This window comes from Crinia signifera, chromosome 9 (assembly GCF_055691185.1).
Source record: "Crinia signifera chromosome 9, ASM5569118v1, whole genome shotgun sequence".
NCBI lineage: Eukaryota > Metazoa > Chordata > Amphibia > Anura > Myobatrachidae > Crinia > Crinia signifera.
The window spans coordinates 153066956-153094324 of record NC_139225.1 but is presented as its reverse complement, the minus strand read 5'-3'; the positions used below and the strand labels follow the sequence as shown (position 1 = coordinate 153094324).

The window sequence follows — 27369 nt, the reverse complement described above, 5'->3', positions numbered from 1 at the left end:
GTGTTCCCAATATCAGGGGCCCCTTACATATAACATCAGGCCATGAATGACTGCACTATAAGTAGGGCTATTACCCATCCTCATAGTGGGATTGGCCCTGTACTGACCAGTCTGGGGCCGGTGTTCCCTATATCAGGGGCCCCTTACATATAACATCAGGCCATGAATGACTGCACTATAAGTAGGGCTATTACCCATCCTCATAGTGGGATTGGCCCTGTACTGACCAGTCTGGGGCCGGTGTTCCCTATATCAGGGCCCCTTACATATAACATCAGGCCATGAATGACTGCACTATAAGTAGGGCTATTACCCATCCTCATAGTGGGATTGGCCCTGTACTGACCAGTCTGGGGCCGGTATTCTCTATATCAGGGGCCCCTTTCATATAACATCAGGCCATGAATGACTGCACTATAAGTAGGGGCTATTACCCATCCTCATAGTGGGATTGGCCCTGTGCTGACCAGTCTGGGGCTGGTGTTCCCTATATCAGGGGCCCCTTACATATAACATCAGGCCATGAATGACTGCACTATAAGTAGGGATATTACCCATCCTCATAGTGGGATTGGCCCTGTACTGACCAGTCTGGGGCTGGTGTTCCCTATATCAGGGGCCCCTTACATATAACATCAGGCCAGGAATGACTGCACTATAAGTAGGGCTATTACCCATCCTCATAGTGGGATTGGCCCTGTACTGACCAGTCTGGGGCCGATGTTCCCTCTATCAGGGGCCCCTTACATAAAACATCAGGCCATGAATGACTGCACTATAAGTAGGGCTATTACCCATCCTCATAGTGGGATTGGCCCTGTACTGACCAGTCTGGGGCCGGTGTTCCCTATATCAGGGGCCCCTTACATATAACATCAGGCCATGAATGACTGCACTATAAGTAGGGCTATTACCCATCCTCATAGTGGGATTGGCCTTGTACTGACCAGTCTGGGGCTGGTGTTCCCTATATCAAGGGCCCCTTACATATAACATTAGGCCATGAATGACTGCACTATAAGTAGGGGCTATTACCCATCCTCATAGTGGGATTGGCCCTGTACTGACCAGTCTGGGGCCGGTGTTCCCAATATCAGGGGCCCCTTACATATAACATCAGGCCATGAATGACTGCACTATAAGTAGGGCTATTACCCATCCTCATAGTGGGATTGGCCCTGTACTGACCAGTCTGGGGCCGGTGTTCCCTATATCAGGGGCCCCGTACATATAACATCAGGCCATGAATGACTGCACTATAAGTAGGGCTATTACCCATCCTCATAGTGGGATTGGCCCTGTACTGACCAGTCTGTGGCTGGTGTTCCCTATATCAGGGGCCCCGTACATATAACATCAGGCCATGAATGACTGCACTATAAGTAGGGCTATTACCCATGCTCATAGTGGGATTGGCCCTGTACTGACCAGTCTGGGGCCGGTGTTCCCTATATCAGGGGCCCCTTACATATAACATCAGGCCATGAATGACTGCACTATAAGTAGGGCTATTACCCATCCTCATAGTGGGATTGGCCTTGTACTGACCAGTCTGGGGCTGGTGTTCCCTATATCAAGGGCCCCTTACATATAACATTAGGCCATGAATGACTGCACTATAAGTAGGGGCTATTACCCATCCTCATAGTGGGATTGGCCCTGTACTGACCAGTCTGGGGCCGGTGTTCCCAATATCAGGGGCCCCTTACATATAACATCAGGCCATGAATGACTGCACTATAAGTAGGGCTATTACCCATCCTCATAGTGGGATTGGCCCTGTACTGACCAGTCTGGGGCCGGTGTTCCCTATATCAGGGGCCCCGTACATATAACATCAGGCCATGAATGACTGCACTATAAGTAGGGCTATTACCCATCCTCATAGTGGGATTGGCCCTGTACTGACCAGTCTGTGGCTGGTGTTCCCTATATCAGGGGCCCCGTACATATAACATCAGGCCATGAATGACTGCACTATAAGTAGGGCTATTACCCATGCTCATAGTGGGATTGGCCCTGTACTGACCAGTCTGGGGCCGGTGTTCCCTGTATCAGGGGCCCCTTACATATAACATCAGGCCATGAATGACTGCACTATAAGTAGGGCTATTTCCCATCCTCATAGTGGGATTGGCCCTGTACTGACCAGTCTGGGGCCGATGTTCCCTATATCAGGGGCCCCTTACATAAAACATCAGGCCATGAATGACTGCACTATAAGTAGGGCTATTACCCATCCTCATAGTGGGATTGGCCCTGTACTGACCAGTCTGGGGCCGATGTTCCCTATATCAGGGGCCCCTTACATAAAACATCAGGCCATGAATGACTGCACTATAAGTAGGGCTATTACCCATCCTCATAGTGGGATTGGCCTTGTACTGACCAGTCTGGGGCTGGTGTTCCCTATATCAGGGGCCCCTTACATATAACATTAGGCCATGAATGACTGCACTATAAGTAGGGGCTATTACCCATCCTCATAGTGGCGTTGGCCCTGTACTGACCAGTCTGGGGCCGGTGTTCCCAATATCAGGGGCCCCGTACATATAACATCAGGCCATGAATGACTGCACTATAAGTAGGGCTATTACCCATCCTCATAGTGGGATTGGCCCTGTACTGACCAGTCTGTGGCTGGTGTTCCCTATATCAGGGGCCCCTTACATATAACATCAGGCCATGAATGACTGCACTATAAGTAGGGCTATTTCCCATCCTCATAGTGGGATTGGCCCTGTACTGACCAGTCTGGGGCTGGTGTTCCCTATATCAGGGGCCCCTTACATATAACATCAGGCCATGAATGACTGCACTATAAGTAGGGCTATTACCCATCCTCATAGTGGGATTGGCCCTGTACTGACCAGTCTGGGGCCGGTGTTCCCTATATCAGGGGCCCCTTACATAAAACATCAGGCCATGAATGACTGCACTATAAGTATTGCTATTACCCATCCTCATAGTGGGATTGGCCCTGTACTGACCAGTCTGGGGCCAGTGTTCCCTATATAAGGGGCCCCTTACATATAACATCAGGCCATGAATGACTGCACTATAAGTAGGGGCTATTACCCATCCTCATAGTGGGATTGGCCCTGTACTGACCAGTCTGGGGCCGGTGTTCCCTATATCAGGGGCCCCTTACATAAAACATCAGGCCATGAATGACTGCACTATAAGTATTGCTATTACCCATCCTCATAGTGGGATTGGCCCTGTACTGACCAGTCTGGGGCCGGTGTTCCCTATATAAGGGGCCCCTTACATATAACATCAGGCCATGAATGACTGCACTATAAGTAGGGCTATTACCCATCCTCATAGTGGGATTGGCCCTGTAGTGACCAGTCTGGGGCCGGTGTTCTCTATATCAGGGGCCCCTTACATATAACATCAGGCCATGAATGACTGCACTATAAGTAGGGCTATTACCCATCCTCATAGTGGGATTGGCCCTGTACTGACCAGTCTGGGGCCGATGTTTCCTATATCAGGGGCCCCTTACATAAAACATCAGGCCATGAATGACTGCACTATAAGTATTGCTATTACCCATCCTAATAGTGGGATTGGCCCTGTACTGACCAGTCTGGGGCTGGTGTTCCCTATATCAGGGCCCCTTACATATAACATCAGGCCATGAATGACTGCACTATAAGTAGGGCTATTACCCATCCTCATAGTGGGATTGGCCCTGTACTGACCAGTCTGGGGCCGGTGTTCCCTATATCAGGGGCCCCTTACATATAACATCAGGCCATGAATGACTGCACTATAAGTAGGGCTATTACCCATCCTCATAGTGGGATTGGCCCTGTACTGACCAGTCTGGGACTGGTGTTCTCTATATCAGGGGCCCCTTACATATAACATCAGGCCATGATTGACTGCACTATAAGTAGGGCTATTACCCATCCTCATAGTGGGATTGGCCCTGTACTGACCAGTCTGGGGCTGGTGTTCCCTATATCAGGGGCCCCTTACATATAAGATCAGGCCATGAATGACTGCACTATAAGTAGGGCTATTACCCATCCCCATAGTGGGATTGGCCCTGTACTGACCAGTCTGGGGCTGGTGTTCTCTATACCAGGGGCCCCTTACATATAACATCAGGCCATGAATGACTGCAGTATAAGTAGGGGCTATTACCCATCCTCATAGTGGGATTGGCCCTGTACTGACCAGTCTGGGGCTGGTGTTCCCTATATCAGGGGCCCCTTACATATAGCATCAGGCCATGAATGATTGCACTATAAGTAGGGCTATTACCCATCCTCATAGTGGGATTGGCCCTGTACTGACCAGTCTGGGGCTGGTGTTCTCTATACCAGGGGCCCCTTACATATAACATCAGGCCATGAATGACTACAGTATAAGTAGGGCTATCACCTATCCTCATAGTGGGATTGGCCCTGTACTGACCAGTCTGGGGCTGGTGTTTTCTATATCAGGGGCCCTTACATATAGCATCAGGCCATGAATGATTGCACTATAAGTAGGGCTATTACCCATCCTCATAGTGGGATTGGCCCTGTACTGACCAGTCTGGGGCTGGTGTTCCCTATATCAGGGGCCCCTTACATATAACATCAGGCCATGAATGACTGCACTATAAGTAGGGGCTATTACCCATCATCATAGTGGGATTGGCCCTGTACTGACCAGTCTGGGGCTTGTGTTCCCTATATCAGGGGCCCCTTACATATAACATCAGGCCATGAATGACTGCACTATAAGTAGGGCTATTACCCATCCTCATAGTGGGATTGGCCCTGTACTGACCAGTCTGGGGCTGGTGTTCTCTATATCAGGGGCCCCTTACATGTAACATCAGGCCATGAATGACTGCACTATAAGTAGGGCTATTACCCATCCTAATAGTGGGATTGGCCCTGTACTGACCAGTGTGGGGCTGGTGTTCCCTATATCAGGGGCCCCTTACATATAACATCAGGCCATGAATGACTGCACTATAAGTAGGGCTATTACCCATCCTCATAGTGGGATTGGCCCTGTACTGACCAGTCTGGGGCTGGTGTTCTCTATATCAGGGGCCCCTTACATATAACATCAGGCCATGAATGACTGCACTATAAGTAGGGCTATCACCCATCCTCATAGTGGGATTGGCCCTGTACTGACCAGTCTGGGGCTGGTGTTCTCTATATCAGGGGCCCCTTACATATAACATCAGGCCATGAATGACTGCACTATAAGTAGGGCTATTACCCATCCTCATAGTGGGATTGGCCCTGTACTGACCAGTCTGGGGCTGGTGTTCCCTATATCAGGGGCCCCGTACATATAACATCAGGCCATGAATGACTGCACTATAAGTAGGGCTATTACCCATCCTCATAGTGGGATTGGCCCTGTACTGACCAGTCTGGGGCCGGTGTTCCCTATATCAGGGGCCCCTTACATATAACATCAAGCCATGAATGACTGCACTATAAGTAGGGGCTATTACCCATCCTCATAGTGGGATTGGCCCTGTACTGACCAGTCTGGGGCCGGTGTTCTCTATATCAGGGGCCCCTTACATATAACATCAGGCCATGAATGACTGCACTATAAGTAGGGGCTATTACCCACCCTCATAGTGGGTTTGGCCCTGTGCTGACCAGTCTGGGGCTTGTGTTCCCTATATCAGGGGCCCCTTACATATAACATCAGGCCATGAATGACTGCACTATAAGTAGGGCTATTACCCATCCTCATAGTGGGATTGGCCCTGTACTGACCAGTCTGGGGCCGGTGTTCCCTATATCAGGGCCCCTTACATATAACATCAGGCCATGAATGACTGCACTATAAGTAGGGCTATTACCTATCCTCACAGTGGGATTGGCCCTGTACTGACCAGTCTGGGGCTGGTGTTCTCTTTATCAGGGGCCCCTTACATATAACATCAGGCCATGAATGACTGCACTATAAGTAGGGCTATTACCCATCCTCACAGTGGGATTGGCCCTGTACTGTCCAGTCTGGGGCTGGTGTTCTCTTTATCAGGGGCCCCTTACATATAACATCAAGCCATGAATGACTGCACTATAAGTAGGGCTATTACCCATCCTCATAGTGGGATTGGCCCTGTACTGACCAGTCTGGGGCCGGTGTTCCCTATATCAGGGGCCCCTTACATATAACATCAGGCCATGAATGACTGCACTATAAGTAGGGGCTATTACCCATCCTCACAGTGGGATTGGCCCTGTACTGACCAGTCTGGGGCCGGTGTTCTCTATATCAGGGCCCCTTACATATAACATCAGGCCATGAATGACTGCACTATAAGTAGGGCTATTACCCATCCTCATAGTGGGATTGGCCCTGTACTGACCAGTCTGGGGCTAGTGTTCCCTATTTCAGGGGCCCCTTACATATAACATCAGGCCATGAATGACTGCACTATAAGTAGGGCTATTACCCATCCTCATAGTGGGATTGACCCTGTACTGACCAGTCTGGGGCTAGTGTTCCCTATTTCAGGGGCCCCTTACATATAACATCAGGCCATGAATGACTGCACTATAAGTAGGGCTATTACCCATCCTCATAGTGGGATTGGGCCTGTACTGATCAGTCTGGGGCTGGTGTTCCCTATATCAGGGGCCCCTTACATATAACATCAGGCCATGAATGACTGCACTATAAGTAGGGCTATTACCCATCCTCATAGTGGGATTGGCCCTGTACTGACCAGTCTAGGGCTGGTGTTCTCTATATCAGGGGCCCCTTACATATAACATCAGGCCATGAATGACTGCACTATAAGTAGGGCTATTACCCATCCTCATAGTGGGATTGGCCCTGTACTGACCAGTCTGGGGCCGGTGTTCCCTATATCAGGGGCCCCTTACATATAACATCAGGCCATGAATGACTGCACTATAAGTAGGGCTATTACCCATCCTCATAGTGGGATTGGCCCTGTACTGACCAGTCTGGGGCTGCTGTTCCCTATATCAGGGGCCCCTTACATCACATATATGAAGTATCCCTCCGATGTAGGAATTAGGTATCACAGTGTCTCCAGTATCTACTTGCCGTGATTGCTCCATTCCTGCCATTACCACATCCCCCATACTGTATGTGCCTGTGGGGGATTAGTTGCTGCCAGATGTAGTAATATCATGAATGCTGCTGTATACTGTCACCGCTGCTACTGCAATCCTCAGATTATAGTAGCCCATTGTAGCCTATGGTCTATACTTCTTGGACCCCACCACTGGACATTGTTGCTGTGCATGGTGGTAACACTGACTACACATGTGCGGAGGCCCGGACACCACACTGAGCACATCTCAGGGATGGTCTCCTTACACAGCCACTGTCCCTGCCGGTGCCGGGTGATCCATACTCCTAATGTTACTGCATTCTGCAATGTGATCCTGGGAGGCCAATATCACCCCTACATCACATTAGAGATGTGATCATTGGTAACCAGGCCTCTATGTGAGAATTGTGTACAATATACATATTATTAGTGTTATTCCTGTGCAGTACATGTGCCACTGGGTATGCTGGTACTTGTAGTGACATTTCCTCTCTCCTCCTCAGTTGCCCCAGAGGTGAAGGTCACAGGTCACCGGTCAGGCGAGGTCACAAAGCTTCACTGTCAGGTGTATGGGTTTCACCCCCGAGCTGTGGATGTGAAGTGGATGAGGGATGAGCAGGACGAGGTTCTGTCTGATGAGGCCAGTCGGATCCTCCCCCATCCTGACGGAACCTATCAGAAAAGAGTCACTGTGGAAGTGCCGGCCGGGGAGGAGGAGCGTTACTCCTGCCATGTGGAGCACAGCAGCTTAGAGAAGATACTCAGCATGAAGTGGGGTGAGTGTCATGTGTATTAGGGGTGTCACACAGTGCCTCAGGACTATGGTCAGTGTGGTGTCACACGGTGCCTCAGGACTATGGTCAGTGTGGTGCCACATGGTGACTCAGGACTATGGTCAGTGTGGTGTCACACAGTGCCTCAGGACTATGGTCAGTGTGGAGCCACATGGTGCCTCAGGACTATGGTCAGTGTGGTGTCACACGGTGCCTCAGGACTATGGTCAGTGTGGTGTCACACAGTGCCTCAGGACTATGGTCAGTGTGGTGTCACACGGTGCCTCAGGACTATGGTCAGTGTGGTGCCACATGGTGACTCAGGACTATGGTCAGTGTGGTGTCACACAGTGCCTCAGGACTATGGTCAGTGTGGAGCCACATGGTGCCTCAGGACTATGGTCAGTGTGGTGTCACACAGTGCCTCAGGACTATGGTCAGTGTGGAGCCACATGGTGCCTCAGGACTATGGTCAGTGTGTTGCAATATGGTTGGTGCCTCAGGACTATGGTCAGTATGGTGCCTCAGGACTATGGTCAGTGTGGAGCCACATGGTGCCTCAGGACTATGGTCAGTGTGTTGCAATATGGTTGGTGCCTCAGGACTATGGTCAGTGTAGTGTTACATGGAGCCTTATTCTAGTTCACTCTTTCTGACAAAATCCTTCTTAGATGGACAAAACCATGTGCACTGCAGGGGGGCAGATGTAAAATGTGCAGAGAGAGTTAGATTTGGGTGAGTTATTTTGTTTCTGTGCAGGGTAAATACTGGCTGCTTTATTTTTACACTGCAATATAGATCTCACTTTGAAGTAAAACCCCACCCAAATCTAATTCTCTGCACTTTTTACATCTGCCCCACCTGCAGTGCACATGGTTTTGTCCATCTAAGAAGGATCTTGTCAGAAAAAGTGAACTAGAATAAGGCCCATGGTGCCTCAGGACTATGGTCAGTGTAGTGTCACACGGTGCCTCAGGACTATGGTCAGTGTAGTGACACACGGTGCCTCAGGACTATGGTCAGTGTAGTGTCACACGGTGCCTCAGGACTATGGTCAGTGTAGTGACACACGGTGCCTCAGGACTATGGTCAGTGTAGTGACACACGGTGCCTCAGGACTATGGTCAGTTTAGTGTCTCTCTGTGCCTCAGGATTATGGTAAGTGTAGCGTCTCCTGGTGACTTGGGTACGAGTAAATTGTGGGGTGTATAACATGGGTACAGTATGACTAATATCCATATTCTCCTTTGTGTTTCTCTCAGAGCCTAGGAGTGGCCCCTCAGTCGGGGTGATCATTGGTGCGGCCATCGGAGGCCTCGCTGTTCTCGCACTGGTCATTGCTGCAGTTCTTATATACAAGAGTAAGTGTCACAGTTACAGCGCTGTTACTATGCCATGCTGGATTATTTCTCATGTTTCTACATTCCACACAGATGGGGCTTTTCTTATATTACTATGTATATTGTGGTGTATCTGTATTCTCACCTGCATCCCACACCTCATCTCCCAGTCTGCACAGTACAGTTACATCCACGTAACTGTGATCTCCCAGGGGAGGATACAGCTGCAGATATATCTGTCAGAGGTGTAACTGTGATCTCCCCAGGGGAGGATACAGCCGCAGATATATCTGTCAGAGGTGTAACTGTGATCTCCCCAGGGGAGGATACAGCCGCAAATATATATGTCGGTTATAACTGATCTCCCCAGGGGAGGATACAGCCGCAGATATATCTGTCAGGGATATAACTGTGATCTCCGCAGGGGAGGATACAGCCGCAGATATATCTGTCAGAGGTGTAACTGTGATCTCCCCGGGGGAGGATACAGCCGCAGATATATCTGTCGGTTGTAACTGTGATCTCCCTGGGGGAGGATACAGCCACAGATATATCTGTCGGTTGTAACTGTGATCTCCCCAGGGGAGGATACAGCTGCAGATATATCTGTCAGGGCTGGAACTGGGATCTCCCCAGGGGAGGACACAGCCGCAGATATATCTGTCAGGGCTGTAACTGTGATCTCCCCAGGGGAGGATACAGCTGCAGATATATCTGTCAGGTGTAACTGTGATCTCCCCAGGGGAGGATACAGCCACAAATATATCTGTCAGGGGTGTAACTGTGATCTCACCAGGGGAGGATATAGCCGCAGATATATCTGTCAGGGGTGTAACTGTGATCTCCCCAGGGGAGGATACAGCCGCAGATATATCTGTCAGGGGTGTAACAGTGATCTCACCAGGGGAGGATATAGCCGCAGATATATCTGTCAGGGGTGTAACTGTGATCTCCCCAGGGGAGGATACAGCCACAAATATATCTGTCAGGGGTGTAACTGTGATCTCACCAGGGGAGGATATAGCCGCAGATATATCTGTCAGGGGTGTAACTGTGATCTCCCCAGGGGAGGATACAGCCGCAGATATATCTGTCAGGGGTGTAACTGTGATCTCCCCAGGGGAGGATACAGCCACAGATATATCTGTCAGGGGTGTAACTGTGATCGGTACTTATGTATCATCTGGGCTCCCATGTTAAATGAACCCCATTTTTTCATACCCCTACTATCCAACTACGCATGGAGTTGATTTTATATAGTGTGGCGAGCGCAGCGAGCCACCGTGCCTGAAGCGTGGCGAGCGCAGAGAGCCCCGCAAGGGGACGCGGTCTCATAAGAAAAACGGGAGCCCAGATATTACATAAGTACCCTGTGATCTCCCCAGGGGAGGATACAGCCGCAGAAATATCTGTCAGGGGTGTAACTGTGATCTCACCAGGGGAGGATATAGCCGCAGATATATCTGTCAGGGGTGTAACTGTGATCTCACCAGGGGAGGATATAGCCGCAGATATATCTGTCAGGGGTGTAACTGTGATCTCCCCAGGGGAGGATACAGTCTCAGATATATTTGTCAGGGGTGTAACTGTAATCTCCCCAGGGGAGGATACAGTCTCAGATATATCTGTCAGGGGTGTAACTGTGATCTCCCCAGGGGAGGATACAGTCTCAGATATATCTGTCAGGGGTGTAACTGATCTCCCCGGGGGAGGATACAGCCACAGATATATCTGTCAGGGGTGTAACTGATCTCCCCAGAGGAGGATATGTGACAGCGCCCCTGTGCTGGTGTGATGCAAGATGGCGTACCTTGATGTGGACTCACCGGCCTCCGATCTTCAAAGCTTCTTTCTGGAAAACCTGTGGCAGGGGATATGACAACCCAAGGAGACACAAAGAAGACAATACTCATACGTTTAGCAGCAACAAATATTTATTTAGAAAATGTATGAAAACCGGTTGCTGCAAGACATTCACGGCTTAATGCAAAACAGTCACTTAATACCATTTAGTACTTAAAGCAATAAATCATCAATAACAATACAAAAGAGCAAAATATTCAAATCACATGTTACTACCTCACTACGGCACTTGCTATACATATGACGCTTCAACACAATAAGTCCGCCAGGTGGCGCTAGGCACCCTATATGCTGCACGGTAGTCCCTGGTGCAATCCACACAGTTATTGCATTCAAATAACGGTCCCACGACAGTAATCCTCACAAGTAAACATTAATCCCTACCTTAGTGTGCACACTACTGGCAAACGATCCTCATGAAAGAGGGACAAGCAAGTCCCCTGCCTTAGGGTGACTTCCTGTAAGTATTAGCCACGCTAGTCCCAGAAGTGGCTCTCCTCTCTTACTATATGGAGCCCCTTAGCCTGGGTATCTGTAGGCACTACAGCTGGGGGGTGATGTCCACCCCAATAATGGCTGCCTTTACTGCCGGGGAATCTGGTGGGGCGATGGGGCAGTTCCTGCTGTGGACCCTTAGGGTGCAGGCCAGGGCTAGGGAGGATGGAGTACCTTTATACCAGAGGCTCTGCTGCTGTTGCCGGCTCCTGCCAGTAATGATCCTGGCCTCTGCTGCCTCCGTCTCTCCTGCGGGTCAGGGGTCACAGGCGCTGCTCGCGGGTCCCGTCTCTCCGTGCCGTCCTTGGAGTGGGGTGCTACAGATACAGCCACAGATATATCTGTCAGGGATGTAACTGTGATCTCCCCAGGGGAGGATACAGCCGCAGATATATTTGTTAGGGGGTGTAAATCTGATCTCTCCAGAGGAGGATACAGCCGCAGATGTGTCTGTCAGGGTCACTCCCATACACAACAGCTATGGGAATCAGGGTTATGACCCATACACACCAGGGGCGGATTTAGGGATGAGGGTGCCCCTAGGCACAACAATAATGTTCGCACACCCCCCCCCCCAACTAATTGTATTATTTTTATTGATTACTTATAAGCCCTTATTTGATAATAGCCAATATAATAAATTTATTAAAAAAAAGCCACTAACTGTGACATGTTGTTTTATTTTAAATACATATTACTAAGTAGGACAGTTACAGGGGCAGTATCTGCATGTCATCTCCATTTACACTCTATTTAAGATGGAATATAGTACAGTACAGTGGATATTTTGCAGTTATTGGTACATGTTGGGCTGACAGTACTATCACAGGCATCCAGGTGCCGCCCCCAAACATGTGCCGCCCCTAGGCACATGCCTCATGTGCCTAATGGGAAATTTGGCTCTGATACACACCAGACAGTGGGCGGTATTCAATATAAATACCGGCGAGGTGCAGCGAATCCTTTTTAGGATTCGCTGCACATTCGCCACGTTCCGGAGCCTCGCCAGCTCCGGTATTCAACGAGTCAGGGGCTCGCTGCCCCTGACCGGCGAATATGAGCTCCTGCGGCGAACGCCACAGGGAGCCTGAGGACGGTGACAGGCAGGGAGATGGAAGTCTCTCTGCCTGCCCCAGAGCGTATGTGGGGGGGAGGTGGGCTCCCCGGGTGCCAGGCAGCACAGGCTGCCCCCCGGGGGTGCCAGCAGGGGACCGGGTATATTCACTACACCCAATCGTGCATATGTAACGATCGGGTGCAGTAAATATATGAATATCTAATGAGCGGCTCGGCTCCGGTGCCCCCTGCTGGCTGCTGCGTAAAAAAAAAAATATATATATTTTTTTAAATTAAATATATATTCATGTGCTTACAGCACATGAATAAAAGTAGCATGCCCCTTCTCAGAATAAAATTCCTGATTTTTTGACACCACATGTAAAAAACAAAACACTTTTTTTTTAAAGTTCACATTCCACTTCTCCATAAAAAGATAGTGATTGCTACTCGGTGAATCATTGCGAAAAAAACCTTGAAATGTATTCGCCATCTGGTCATTGAATAGGGTGATTCACCGTTTTAGTCAAAAATTCGCCAAACAGCACAAATTCGCCATAAAAACATGACGAATCAGGCTCATTGAATACCGCCCAATGTGTTCAGTGAACGATATTACTGAACAATTTCCCTTGAACTTTCCGGTGTCCTGGACAAACGATATTGTGCATCGCACTGAGCGATATGCCGGATGATGAACGATCTAGTATGAGCCTAGTAATATGCAGCTTGTTGTGACCAACATAGCCAAAACTGAGCTGCATGTACAGGTGACAGAAACCCTCGTTATCGTCCCTCCGGAGTGCGTATCTTTCATAGATCATCGCATACACACTGGCCGATCTTCTGAGCGATATCAGTCAGAACAATATAGTATAAGATATCACCCAGTGTGTACGCTCCATTACTCTGATCTCTAACACTGCATCTTATTGGCCATCGGCGCCCACTTGTGTTGTATAGCCGATAACATATATCCAGAGAATTCCAAATGCGCTAGTTTTGGGAAAAGAAGCGAGTAATTCCGATCCTGCACATCTGTTACATGTACCCCCTCACGTGTCATGTATGTAACATGGATTATTACTGGACTATAATCTGGGCCTTTATATAACAGAATCCTCTGGTAGATTAGATCCCAGTTACACATCCTAGCTGCTTATTCATCATGGTCTCCATGTGGGGTCTGTATGACACCATTATTGTCCTGCTGCCTAATTCCATCTCCTGCTTATTACAGGAAGGACGTCTGACTACAAGACCACCAGCAGTGAGTACTCTGTGATGTTTCCCTATAGATTGTAAACTGGTGAGCAGGGCCCTCATACCTTTTGACTGTCTGTAAATACCTATCTTGTGGTATTACTGTCTCCTATTGTAAAGCGCAACGGAATATGCTGAGCTATATAAGAAACTGTTAATAAATAAATGTACTGCTATGTCCTGTGTCCAGGGATGTGTGAGGCTTCTCAGCAACCTAGGTGACACTTCCAGCTCCTCCCCCCAACCCCAGACTACCACCAATACCTACCTTGCAGCTAAATCCCCCTACCCCACACTGCCACCAATACCCACCTTCCAGCTACTCCCATCCCACACTGCCACCAATACCCACCTTCCTGCTACTTCCCCCCCCACCCCGCCACCAATACCTACCTTTCAGCTACTTCCCCCTACCCCACACTGCCGCCAATACTCACCTTACAGCTACTCCCCCCACCCCACACTGCCACCAATATCCACCTTCCCGCTACTCCCAACCCACACTGCCACCAATACCCACTTTCCAGTTCCTTCCTCACATTACCACCAATACTCACTTTCCAGTTACTTCCCCACACTGCCACCAATACCCACCTTCTAGCTACTTCCCCCACCCCACATTGCCACCAATATCTACCTTCCAGCTACTTTCCCACACTGCCACCAATACCTATTTTCCAGCTACTTCCCCCCACCCGACACTGCCGCCAATGCCCACCTTCCAGCTATTCCACACACTGCCACAAAGACCCACCTTTTATCTTTTTCACCCACACCCCACACTGCCGCCAATGCCCACCTTCCAGCTATTCCACACACTGCCACAAAGACCCACCTTTTAGCTTCTTTCTACACACCCCACACTGCCTCCAATGCCCACTGTCAAAGGTATATTTTCAGCAATCCGGATACAAGAAGAAGCCAGAGTCCAATTCTTAAGGAAAGTGTATTTATGGAATAATACTAAACGCCTAACCCACAGATTGGGGAGCACAAATGATGCTCTTCAGGCTAGTGCTAAGACAAAGAAAAATTCTGTTCAGGGCATTGTCCCGAACCCGATATATTCATAGCATACATATTTAATATTGACCTGCCCCAATTACTTAATCATTTCTTAATATCTTTTAATACAAAAACTGATAAAATACATATATAGTAATTTGATTATATCATTCAGTGCAGTATTTATAAGACAAACAATCACGTCGTCAAGTCTGTCCTTGCGATTCTGAGAAATACAATGTAATGAGTAGGGATTGTCGGCCCATGTCCTGGGATGGAAACCATATTGGATGGCCGGATGTCTATTTCTGAGAATAGCTCCAAGTATATAAGAATATATTAGTGTGATAATAATATCTGGCATTCACTCCCTCACTTCCTACCTTTCAGCATATGTCGATTCGGTACTTGTTTCCTAGCACGGCACCAGCGATTAAAATTGTATCCATCGGGTCCTAAAAAATCACGTTGATCGCATCCCATGCAACCAAATCGCATGCGATGCGATCAACGCGATTTTTACATTGGAACCAATGTAAAATGGTCCCTGAGACCCGATTTTACATTGGGCCCAATGTTAAATGCCCCCCAGACCCCAATTTTCATTGTATCACCTTGCTGATGGGTCAAATGCCCTTCCATTGTTAACGTCACCCCACGATGAACGCCAACCTAAAGCGTGGCGAGCGCAGCGGTACGCGTCCTCCGACTTTTCCATACCCCCACTATCCACGTCGGCATGGAGTTTATTTTATATAGTGTGGCGAGCGCAGCAAGCCACCGAGCCCAAAGCTTGGCGAGCGCAACGCGCCCCGCGAGGGGACACGCATTACTTCACAGGTATTATGCGTCCCCTCGTGGGGTTCGCTGCGCTTGCCACGCTTCGGGCTCGGTGGCTCGCTGTGCTCACCACACTATATAGAATCAAGTCCACGCCGACGTGGATAGTAGGGGTATGAAAAGGTCGGAGGACGCATACCGCCACGCTTCGGGTTGGCGTTCATCATGGGGGGGGGGCATTTGACATGCAAATTACCCATCAGGGTGGGTATACAATAAAAAATCGGGTCCATTGGGCCATTTAACATTGTTCCCTATGTAAAATCAGGTCCATACATACAATGGCATACAATGGACCCGATTTTACATAGGAATTTAACATTGAATGCATTGTATTCAATGTTAAATTCCTATGTAAAATCGGGTCCATTGTATGCCATTCTAAAATCGCGTCAGTTTTTAATTGTCTGGAAAGGCTAAAAAGAGACCAAAAATCGCGTCAGTCGCGTCCATCGCATACCTTAAGTTAAGGTATGCGATGACCCACGATGGGCGCCGTGCTAGGAAACAAGTACCGTCGATTCTTTTTTATAATCTTGGGTAACATCACTCACCCATGAGGTCTCACATCAAAGATACATCTAATAAAGGATGTCGAGTGGAGAGACAGTTATGCGGTTCTCACACACCACGTCACAAGTTTATATACCAAACATTCCACATCATTTGGGTCTTAAAGCTATATCTGACAGATTACAATGCGATGGTGACCTCAGTGACACACATATCACTTTTTTTTTATTGGATTCCATCTGGTTCATCTGACATCACAATTATTTTCTGTTTAATTCCACTTATTATTTACAGGTGATGGGTATGGCCATGGGGACCAGGTTTGCCCCCTAGTTACACCAACCTATACATGGGCATGGTCGAAGGCCAGCTAGTGTGGGGTGGCGGACATAGGGCACACCTGGTCCTCTATGGCTGTTATATTGATGACCTCTTTTTCATTTGTGATGGGGATGCACTTTCAGCACAGTCCTTCACATGAACCCTAACCCATTTAAGTTACAAATTACACACACACATATCATCCCACTCAGATCAATTAATTGGGCATTTCTCTTATAAAGGACAACCAGATACACACATCCAACTACAATAAAGAGGTCAAATTCATAGATACACTTTCACAGTGCACATTACCATGCCCCCCCGTAAATTAAATGTGCCTAAAGGACAGTTCCTGTGTTTATGCAGGAACTGTTAAGATTTTGTCTTAATGGAAATGGAAAACACAAACAAAAACAAATAGAAAATACAGAAATTTCTTTATTTAAACCTTTAATGTCGAATATCACCAAATAAAAGAGATTGTCAATAAGAATTTCAATCTTTTAAAATGGGATCCAATATTGAGGGACCTTCTACCTATGAAACCAACCTTTATTTTCAGAAGAAACAAGTGAAAAACATACTGGCTTGGTTGTGTCTGTGGGGTATATATAGTGTAATCACTGTACAGTCGGTGTGAGGGGGCTGCTGTATCTGTGGGGTGTATATAGTGTATTATAACTATAGTGTTATCTCCTCACAGCCGCAGACACGTCCTCTGATGACACCAACACTGCAGAGAAAGCTTGAGTGTAAGTACTGAGTATGCGACGGCCTCACACCTGGATATAATGGAGTTATTGGAGTAATACAGTAGTGTGGGTGTAATGTATGGGGGCAGGGATGTCGGGTTGGTAGAGGTGGGGTATCACATGTACATCTGTGTTATTAGGAGTATATATTATATACAGAGGTGTTATTATCTGTAGATGTCTCTGTATCAGTTACTGGTCTGACAGCAGAACAACAAGTGTCTGAGTTATATATTAGCAGCCAGTGACCACTATATCTGGATGTATATTGCTGTGACAGGGACAGAGTGATAGATATCCCCTGTGTAAGAGACCGCACATATCACCATCTGCTATATAGGTGTCAGTGAGGTGGGTGCAGTCTGTATACAGTATACCTGCAGCTGAGCGTCCTCCTCACCTGTCAGTGTCCGTACTTATATCTGCCTGTCTGTGACAGAAGAGTTGAAGGCTCCTCCTGTAATTTCACATACATGTTACAGTATCCTGTGTGTATATTATATAACCAGAGATAGGTGAGGTCACAGCTGATAAGTATATGAGGGACCCATGTTATACAGATAATGATCAGATATATTGACATCACTGAAAAAAATTGTGAATAATGAAAACAATCATAAACGCTAATAATCTAATTGTACAAATTTACAATTGTACCCCACTTACACAGGAACGGTAGGTAAAATATGTTGAATAGTATCTTTGCTTTTGTGATTCAGAAAGGGAGTACCAGCACTCACTTAGATACAAGATGGACTCCACCCAGAAAGGTTTCTTTATGGTCCCCTCAAATGTTAATAGTGGCGTACCCCACTCACTGTTAGGGAAAAGTGGTAGTACGCACTTTTGTGGCCAAAACCTACTGATATATATTTTAATTATATTTCATGAACATACTTACCTGTGGTGGCTCGATAAAAAGATACCTTTATGAGAACTCTACATTTTCTATAATAGTGAGTGGGGTACGCCATTATTAACATTTGAGGGGACCATAAAGAAACCTTCATGGGTGGGGTCCATCTTGTATCTAAGTGAGTGCTGGTACTCCCTTTCTGAATCATGAAAGCAAAGTTACCATTCAATATATTTTACCTACCTTTCCTGTGTGAGTGGGGTACAACTGCTTTATCTCAACTTAGACAACCACATCACTTTGGATCACTTTGGAACATCCATTGGAGTACATTACATCATTCCATGAAGAACACATATCCTTAACAGGACCCAAGGATTGTTCTTTCTCTATTTTTGGATACATACAGTATAAGGAAAGTGTCCAGTTTCCCAATTATTGTACATTTTCTTAGTGCACATTGAATTGTACTTTAGCACAATTAGATTATTAGCGTTTATGATTGTTTTTGTTATTCACAATATTTTTCTGTTTGCACCGCTGATGGTTTCTTGGTGATATCCCGAACGAATTTCAAAAACTCCACATAGCTGCCTCAGTGCAGAATTCAGTCACAGTAACATCATTACTTTTATATTGACATCACTATTATGGCCTCTTCTGTGACTATGACATCGGATTCTTTGTCATTGTAGATGGAGGAGCCGCACAGAGGAGAGATGCTGAGAGCTGCTGCTGCCATAGACCGGGACAGATTCCCACCCATCCCCCTGCTTGTCTTCTGCTTGTTCTGTGTACATCTGAGGCCGTATAACATACAGGGAACCTGTCATATACAGTAACTCCGGTTATGTGCAGCCAGTGACCTGGCCCCCTGTGATATGGAGGTTATATATCCCTGTACATGATAACTCCCCCCACAACCCCCCCCCCCTCCCCAGTGTATGATAGAGGTAGGGTCCTACACTATTGTCGCTCACCGTTACCTCTGCTGAATCTTCCAGATGCAAAGGATTCTGGGTAATTTCTAAGTCCATAGTGACATTCATACGCAGTCAGTTTGTGTAAGTGCAGCTGGCAGCTGATTGGTCGGGTGTTGATGTCATCCTGCCAGGTGGGGTCTGGGCTTATATATTAATCTGCCAATCATGTGCTCTGTGTTGTACCCAGTACAGGGACAGAGCAGCCTCTCTGTTATCCATCCTCTGCACCTGGAGGGAGAATCTCCGGGGTCTATACAGGGTGTTGGGGTAACAGTGGGGATCCCACATGTCTGACACAGAGTCATTATAGCACATATTTGGTTAGGGATATCACCAGTGGTGGATCCAGAGGTGGCGGCTGCAGCACAGTTCAAAATTCAAATAGGGGTGAGACACCAACTGCCAATGAGTCAGTGTGGAATGGCAGTGGGTGTGGCTCCCCTATTTGAATTTTGAACTGTGCTGCAGCCCTACCCCCTGGTGCCACTTCTGGGTATTACTGTGGGCGCGGTTATCCTGTAAGGGGTGATATATACATTACACACATCTGCGCCTATATTAGAATTGCTGAGCTGTGTGTATTACATTAGCTCATAGTTACCTCCTCTCTTGCATTCTGCAGGAGACTCCCTGAAATAGCAGCAATCTCCCTCTCTCCCTCATTAGTCTAGCAATCTCCCTCATGTCACCTAGCCCACATTACACTGTTACATTTTTTGGGGAAAAAGGAATGAGAGATAGATACATTTACATTGAATCATCAGCACCATTTCCTAGCACATTACCAGGTATAGTAGCTCTGTCTTAACTGCTTTGGGCTCATCTACATTTGGATATAAGTCATCTTAAAAGATTCCTCTCAGATGTAGCAGTACACACCCACGCTTCTAGGGGCCACGTTCACAACCTCTTTTCACAATCTCTCCATATATGGACACACCCTTTGGGCGGAGCATGAAACACCCCCTCAATGGGGCGCTGTGCAAAATTTTACTACCGACTGTAATCTCCCTGAAACTAGTTTTCAAAAGTAGGCAAGTATGCATTAGCTGTGTGACCGGTTCCCTTTATGTGTGTTACGTTGGCTGTATGACCGGTTCCCTTTATGTGTACAATGTATAGTTACCGGCCTCAATCACAGACTGTCACTGGGATTCTCGCTCACATCAGATCTGCAATAAGGTGTCGGGATTTCAGCTTTATGCTTAGTCCTTTTTTCATATATTTTTTTTAGCTCCATTTATTTTGTCTAATTTCGATCAAATCATATCTGCAATAAAGTGTCTGGATTTATGTTTTAGGATTTTTATTATGATTAAATTTTAATAATAATTTCCTGAGTTCCATCTCCAGCTGCCTTGTTCCACCTGAGACACTCTGGCTGCTGCCGTTCTCCTGCTTATACCTGAGTGACTCTGGGCTGAGTAATAGGGATTTATCTGGTCACACAGGAACATGTAGGGAAGGAGGAGGCGGAAGTGATACACCTTCCTCCTGCTGCCGCTCTCCTGCGTGACCTGAGTGACTCTGGGCTGAGTAATAGGGATTTAATCTGGTCACACAGGAACATGTAGGAAAGGACTGATAATCGGGAGGGGACCACTGGATGACATGGGGTATGATGGAAGGGTGTAATGGGATTACGTAGGATGACAGAATACATGTAATGTGTATAACATATGTAGGGATTGGGGCCTGGGCTAGTGACCGATCAGGTGACTACTGAGCCACGTCCAGGTGTGGAGACTGCTGAATAGTGTCCCAGTGATAAGAAGCCCTTCCACACATGTACAGATACAGGGTTACTGTAGCAGAAATAAATTACCCACGTCAGAGGGCTCTGGAGCGCGTTCTATAGCTCCGAATGTAACACTTTGTACTACAGATTATTCTAATGATGTTGTAGTGATTTGTTAAATAAAAATGTTTATTTCATAAATTCACTGAAGTTGGCGATATAAATGTTCCATAGGCTTAGACATTGTAATTGTCACGTCTGGAGTAGCACCAGCTGGAGAATATCGTAAGCTGGGTGCCTTGACGTATGGAGGTTGCATCCACGACAGAATAGAGAAAACAATAAGAGTAAAATATAATGGGTTTAATGAGGACATTGCAAACAGTGATAATGATGAGATAAATGGTATATGGCAGATATGCAAATATAAAGTCAATTGTCGGGTAAGTTATTGTAATACATGATGAAGCTTGGTCCTTGAAGAATATTGCAATATAATTGAAGAGTGGAACTTGAATAAAAGTCTTTAGATTGTAGAAGGAATTGAAGATTGGATGGGTTGGAGAACGAATGAAGATTGTATTGCATATTGGATGATTGGTTGAAGATTGAGAGATTGGATGATTGGTTGAAGATTGAGAGATTGGATGATTGGTTGAAGATTGAGGGATTGGATGATTGGTTGAAGATTGAGAGATTGGATGATTGGAGTATTGAATGATTGGAGAATTGGATGGTTGCTTGAAGAATGGAGGATTGGATGATTGGAGGATTGGATGGTTGTTTGAAGAATGGAGGATTGGATGATTGGAGGATTGGATGGTTGTTTGAAGAATGGAGGATTGGATGGTTGTTTGAAGAATGGAGGATTGGATGATTGGAGGATTGGATGGTTGTTTGAAGAATGGAGGATTGGATGATTGGAGGATTGGATGGTTGTTTGAAGAATGGAGGATTGGATGGTTGTTTGAAGAATGGAGGATTGGATGGTTGTTTGAAGAATGATGGTAAATGAAGAATGACGAAGAAGAGTTGTCCTTTGCTGTGTGAGACCGTGGCTGCTGCCAGAGGTAACCGTGGAAGTAATCGTCGGGAGTGTAGCAAGGTGAGACCCCTTAGAGAGCCTGACCTTGCATGGTCCACATTGGCGGTAAGCAGAGTCCGATGGTACGTGAAGCAGTGAATGGCCAGCAGGATCTCTTCCAGGAGAAGCTCGGATTGTAGTGAGGACTACAGAGCCAGGTTGGAGCGAGTAAGCTCAGGAGCGTAGCGAGTGCTACAGAGCCAGATGGGAGCAATGATGCTGCAGGGTGGACATCATTGTACTGACTGCCGGACTAGCCTGAGCAGTCAGTACTTACCAGGGGAGCTGTGCCGGGATTGGTCAGGCAATCAGGGAGTGAGGCGGAGCCGTGCAGGAGTGACTGGGGAAACCAAGAAGATGGCGCCCGCCAGAGAGGGCGACAGATTCTAGCCGGCCCTAATGATACGCAGCTGCGCAAGCACCGGCCTTTACACAGACACTGACCAGGCACAAACACACATGGCGGCATGCTACACATATCCTGCATGACACTGGAGCACAACACGCCGGTGTCACCACGCGGTGACAGCGCGACCACATGTACCCCTGTGAAGCCAGAGACATGAGCAGAGGTGAGCGCCATGGTTTTAGTGTACCCAGAGGGTCCAGGGCTGAGCACTACACAGGGGTTTTGGGCAAACGCCATGGTGGATGTGACAGTAAACCCCCCTTTTACGAGTGGCCTCAGGACAGTCTCTAGGCTTACTTGGGAATTTCCTGTGAAGATTTTTCACCACATTGGGAGCATGTACCTCAGAGGCATAAGTCCAGGATCTTTTTTCCGGTCCATAGTTTCTCCTGTAGAGAATACTGTAAGTTTTTGTACCGGGTGCGAGAGTCCAGGATGTAATCCACTTCGTACTTAATGCCCCTATGGATAGAAACTTCAGGAGATTCAGGTATGGCATGAGAGGATTTGTTTAGCATACATGATTTTAATAATGACACATGAAAAGAATTAGGAATCCGTAGATAACTTGATGTTTTTACTTTGCAGATAACTGAGTTGAGAATTTGAGTTATCAGGAATAACTAAATGAAACAAGATGCAAACTTCACTAAAGGAACACGTAGACGAGAACTTCTGGTAGACAGCCATACCTTGTTACCTCCTTTCAAAGTAGAAGCAGGTCTTCCTCTCCAATCAACAACCCTTTTATACCTTTGTGAGGCTTTTATCAGTGAGTTCCTGTTTCTCCTTTAATGCTGTCTAAGCTGCTGAAGAGATAAAGTTACTGCCGGTACAGATGTGACAGGTACTTGCTGGAACTCAGGAACCCTAGGATGGGAGCCACAATTAACAAAGAAAGGATTTGAAGGAGAAGACAAATGGTATTTGTGGCCGGAGAGCCCGGCACACGGGGTTAATGGCGGCTACAGCACTGAAGGGGTTAACTCTCCGTGCTTTGCCGTTATTCAGAACAAGGGCACTTGACATGATTAAACTGTATGAGTAGCACTGAGCTGGGACAGGACCCCTTCTGCAGTGCTGCTGTAAGTTGTAGCCTGCTGCTGGGCACCAGGCACAGATTATATGTACTTATGAAATATATGTTTGGCACTGAGCTAGGACTGCATCATATATTGGGTATATTGTATTGAATATTGAGGAATGCATTCTGGACTTACAATGCACTTTGTACATTTCTGGGGGAAGGAATTTAGCAAATCTTGGTGATGAGGAAATGAAATGCTAAACTGTCAGAAGGTCTGTGAGTGTCCAAAACACAGCAGGGAGTAGGCTCTGTGTCTGAAGCCCTGTGTAAAAGGTGATAAGGAAACAAATTTATGTACTATATGTGATGGGTCACTGAACCCAGGCCATCCTGTGTGAGGTGTTGGTAATGCAGACATTTGTGTTTCTTTATGTAAACATGTCCAGGAGATAAATATCTCCCCTGTTCCTGGAAGTTATATATTCTAAGGAAATTGGACTCATCCTTTGTAGTATATAATCTTGGTTCGTTATGCACTGGAAGTAACATGTCAGATTGAGATGCAAATTGTAAATGTATGGGGGAGGATCTGACAATGCCAGTGTGTTTTCTGTCTTTATAAGCAGGGCCTGTGAGCCCAAGTTGTGGTACTTCTGCCTGTATCTGAATGCTGTAACATCTGTATGCTGTATACCTCTGCAAGGAGAAGGGATCTTTTCAGATCCATTGGCAATAAACCATCTTTTGCCCAAGAAGTCTGCTTCATCTGCGACCAACAGAATTAATTGCAATAATTCCGTTCTCCGGCTGTTCTGGGCATAGCATCCAGCGTCTCCGAGTCTCTGCTCTGCCAGCTACCAAAGCAGAGGCCTGGTCCGTGACCAGTGGGGGACCAGTCGACACCAGCAGCGTGTCGACGCAGGTAGTACTCAGGTGCCAGCGATTGGGCCTGAGGAGGTATCCGTGGTTCCAGACGCCACGTAGGAGGAGTCTGGTGGTGGCAGCGATAACCCCACCCACTGCGTAGTGGGTGGAGTCAGTAACAGGCGGTTACTGACGGTAACCGGGAATCCCCTATTGGCCAGGTCCCGTGAGACCAGGAACCGCTATCTGTGGACCCGAAGGGCGTAGCCAGAGCTAAGGGCAGGCGTCCGGTCACAGAAATTGGTGGCAAGCCGGTGGGATAACCCAGGCGGCTCTTCAGTCACCCGATTGGAGAAGCCGAGTTACTCAGGGAGGAGTAACTGCAGCCAGGAGAACGCGCAAGATGGCGGACTTCTGCGGAATGTCGAAGGATGACCTCGAGATCGTGTGTCGGAGGAAGGGTGTGGATATCCCTTCCAAAGCAACTGTAAACGAAATGAGGGCGGCGCTCAAGCGCTTGGAGGAGTCGAGTCGGGAGGAGGTGCAGCACGCTGATGGTGACCGTGTCCAGGAGGACAGCCACACAGAGGACCGTCATCTGGACCCGGTGAGACTCACAAGCCCCGCCCCCTCTAGCAGCAGCCATGTTTCCCAACATTCCCTAGCAGGGCCAGGATCCCCGCGTCCCAGGGTGGATGGCGCGGATAGCCTAGCGGATCGGCTAGCGGAATTAGGGGAGAGGGCAACGGAACAAGAACGCATGCTCATCATTCGGATGTGGCATGCGGAGCGGGCACCACAGGCTGTGGTACCCCGGGCGCCGTTGTCAGCTGCTACCCCCCGAGCGGGACGGATTCAGTTTGCCAAGTTTGCCGACAGCGATGGGGACATTGATGGACATTTGCAAGTTTTTGAGAGGACTTGTAAACTACATTATTTGCCCAAACAGGAGTGGGTAAGACACCTTGTGCCCACCCTGCATGGAGAGGCCTTGGAGGCCTATCGAGGAGTGGCCAATGAGGACTGTGGGGACTATGATGTTGTCGCCAAGGCCCTCCTCCAACGTTTTTTTGTAACTCCTGTGTCCTACAGGAAAAAGTTTCGGGACTTGCCAAAGAATCCGGGAAGCACCCACGAGCAGTTTGCCACCCAGCTGCGGCAGTACTTGGTGAAGTGGGTGAAGGAATCGGAGGCCACAACCTGGGACACCCTGATTGATGTGATCTGCAGGGAGCAGTTCTACCGCAGGTGTGCCCAGGAAGTGAAGGAGTGGGTGCTAGATCGGGAGCCACCCAGTGTAAAGATAGCTGCCCAGCTAGCGGACAAGTATGTGGCAATTCGGTCACAGGGGCTGAAACGCCCAAGTAGCAGCCCACTACAAAGGACTGTACCACCAGGGGGACACCCCTCTTCAGCTCATCGCCCCCCAAAGCAAGCATCTTCCAACCCGGGTGCTCTTGGCCAGCAATCGCCCCGCAGCGTCCCTGCGAGTAATCAGGGATCATCGGAGCCCCACCTGGTCAAGAAGTGCTACAGCTGTGGGAAAATCGGACATCTGAGGATGAACTGTCCCACACTGCCGGCACCCCAGATTCGCGCTACGAATCCGAATGCTGGATCCCGGCTTGCTTGCTTGACCCGTGGAGATGAGCCCACAGAGACTGTACCCCCTCCAGTCAGTCCGATGGAGTGTGGTGAGAAGCAGGCAGACTCTGCTGATAGAGTCACCTGCATGGCCATGCGACCTCTACAGAATATGTGGCGGCACCTACAGTCGGTCCAAGTGGGGCCCCTGCAGGGGGAAGGCCTGAGAGACTCTGGGGCCTCAATCACTGTGGTGAGCCCCAGACTGATTGATCCTGCTGCAGTATTGCAGGGTCGCACTGCCAATGTTACAATGGCAGATGGAGCGGAGCGAGAGATGCCCATGGCCAGAGTCTACCTGGATTGGGGGGCTGGACCAGAGTTGTGAGATGTTGCCGTCATGGATGGCCTCCCAACAGATGTAGTCCTGGGGAATGATCTTGGGGGTGGAATCGTTACTACATTTGCTAACGCCATCGCCTGGAGTCAAGCTGCCAGACTACCGTCCTTACAATCAACACCAGCACAGCCCAGCTCAGAGGAACAGACCACAGCGGCCAGACAACCGCCAGCGCAGCCAACCACAGCATCAACCAGCCCAGAGGAAAAGACCACAGCGGCTAGATCAGCGCATCTCCCCAGCATGCCTTTTGCCTCTGGTGTGCCTACGTCCCCTAGCAACGCAGAGGATGTGTGTGCCAGCTTGTTGTATCCTGTGAGGGTACCCAGCGATGCTCCTGTTCCTAGTGGTTTGCCAACTCCAGCGGTGAGTATGAGTGACCACACTGACCTTGACATGACTGACCCAAACCAGAATGAACCTAGACATCCCAATCTAGATGCCCCTGTAGAGTGTCCCCCTTTAGGAGAAAGTGAGGGGCACTGGCAGGGGGTTCAGGAGGCTCCGCTCTCTGACCCATCCCTGACAGGCATACGGTGCCAAGCTCGCAGCGGCCTTGATGGGGTGGGGGTGGGTAGTGTGCCCGGGCAGGAAGGGTTCAGGCCCAGGGTAGTCAGGAAGGTAGAAGGGGATACACCAGAGAGGGTGGGTTCCCCAAGACGTAGGTCCTTTGAGGAGGACAGGAGGGCAGGTCTGACAGTTGTTGCAGACGGGTGCCCGGAAAAAGTGACAGGGGTGCAGTGCCTGGAGGCTAGTGTGGGAGGAGACAGGGGTAGGCCCAGACCAGTGAAGGTAGAGGCAACCAGAGGCTGTCCCCGGCCCACAACCCCCAGACAGGAACTGGCCTTAGAAACTGTAAGGCCCTACAGACCAGTTGTCCCTGACTCTAGTTTGGTAGTGACGTCCCTTACAGTAGTGACTAGGAAGGGTCTTCCCAAGACAGTGGAATGTACACCTGCTTGTGAGTTGGCATTCCAGTCGCTGAAGGAGGCTCTGGTACCAGCTCCAGTGCTGATGACGCATATTTATTACCAGGACATTGTGGTACGGACTATTGCGTCACTGCACGGACTGGCAGCAGTACTGAGCCAGGAGGAGCCATGTGGGCAGGAGCACCCTGTGGCTTGTGTG

The 27369-nt window shown here is 48.3% G+C and overlaps 1 protein-coding gene across 2 annotated transcripts in view; it reads left to right on the top strand.

Moving 5' to 3' along the window:
- Window positions 1–20425, top strand: part of LOC146036352 (class I histocompatibility antigen, F10 alpha chain-like) — a 143452-nt gene extending 123027 nt beyond the window's left edge. Inside the window, exons 4-8 of one of the 2 annotated variants that reach the window (XR_014460805.1) lie at window positions 7573–7845; window positions 9105–9203; window positions 13837–13905; window positions 17245–17293; window positions 18845–20425. Coding sequence is in view for 1 of the 2 variants with exons in the window: in XM_083160306.1 (XP_083016432.1) it covers window positions 7573–7845; window positions 9105–9203; window positions 13837–13866; window positions 17245–17291 (449 nt within the window). In the remaining variant the exon portion in view is untranslated. The remainder of the gene's footprint in view (window positions 1–7572; window positions 7846–9104; window positions 9204–13836; window positions 13906–17244; window positions 17294–18844) is intronic. The other variant, XM_083160306.1, reaches the window with a different exon arrangement.
- The last annotated feature ends 6944 nt before the right edge of the window (window positions 20426–27369 follow it).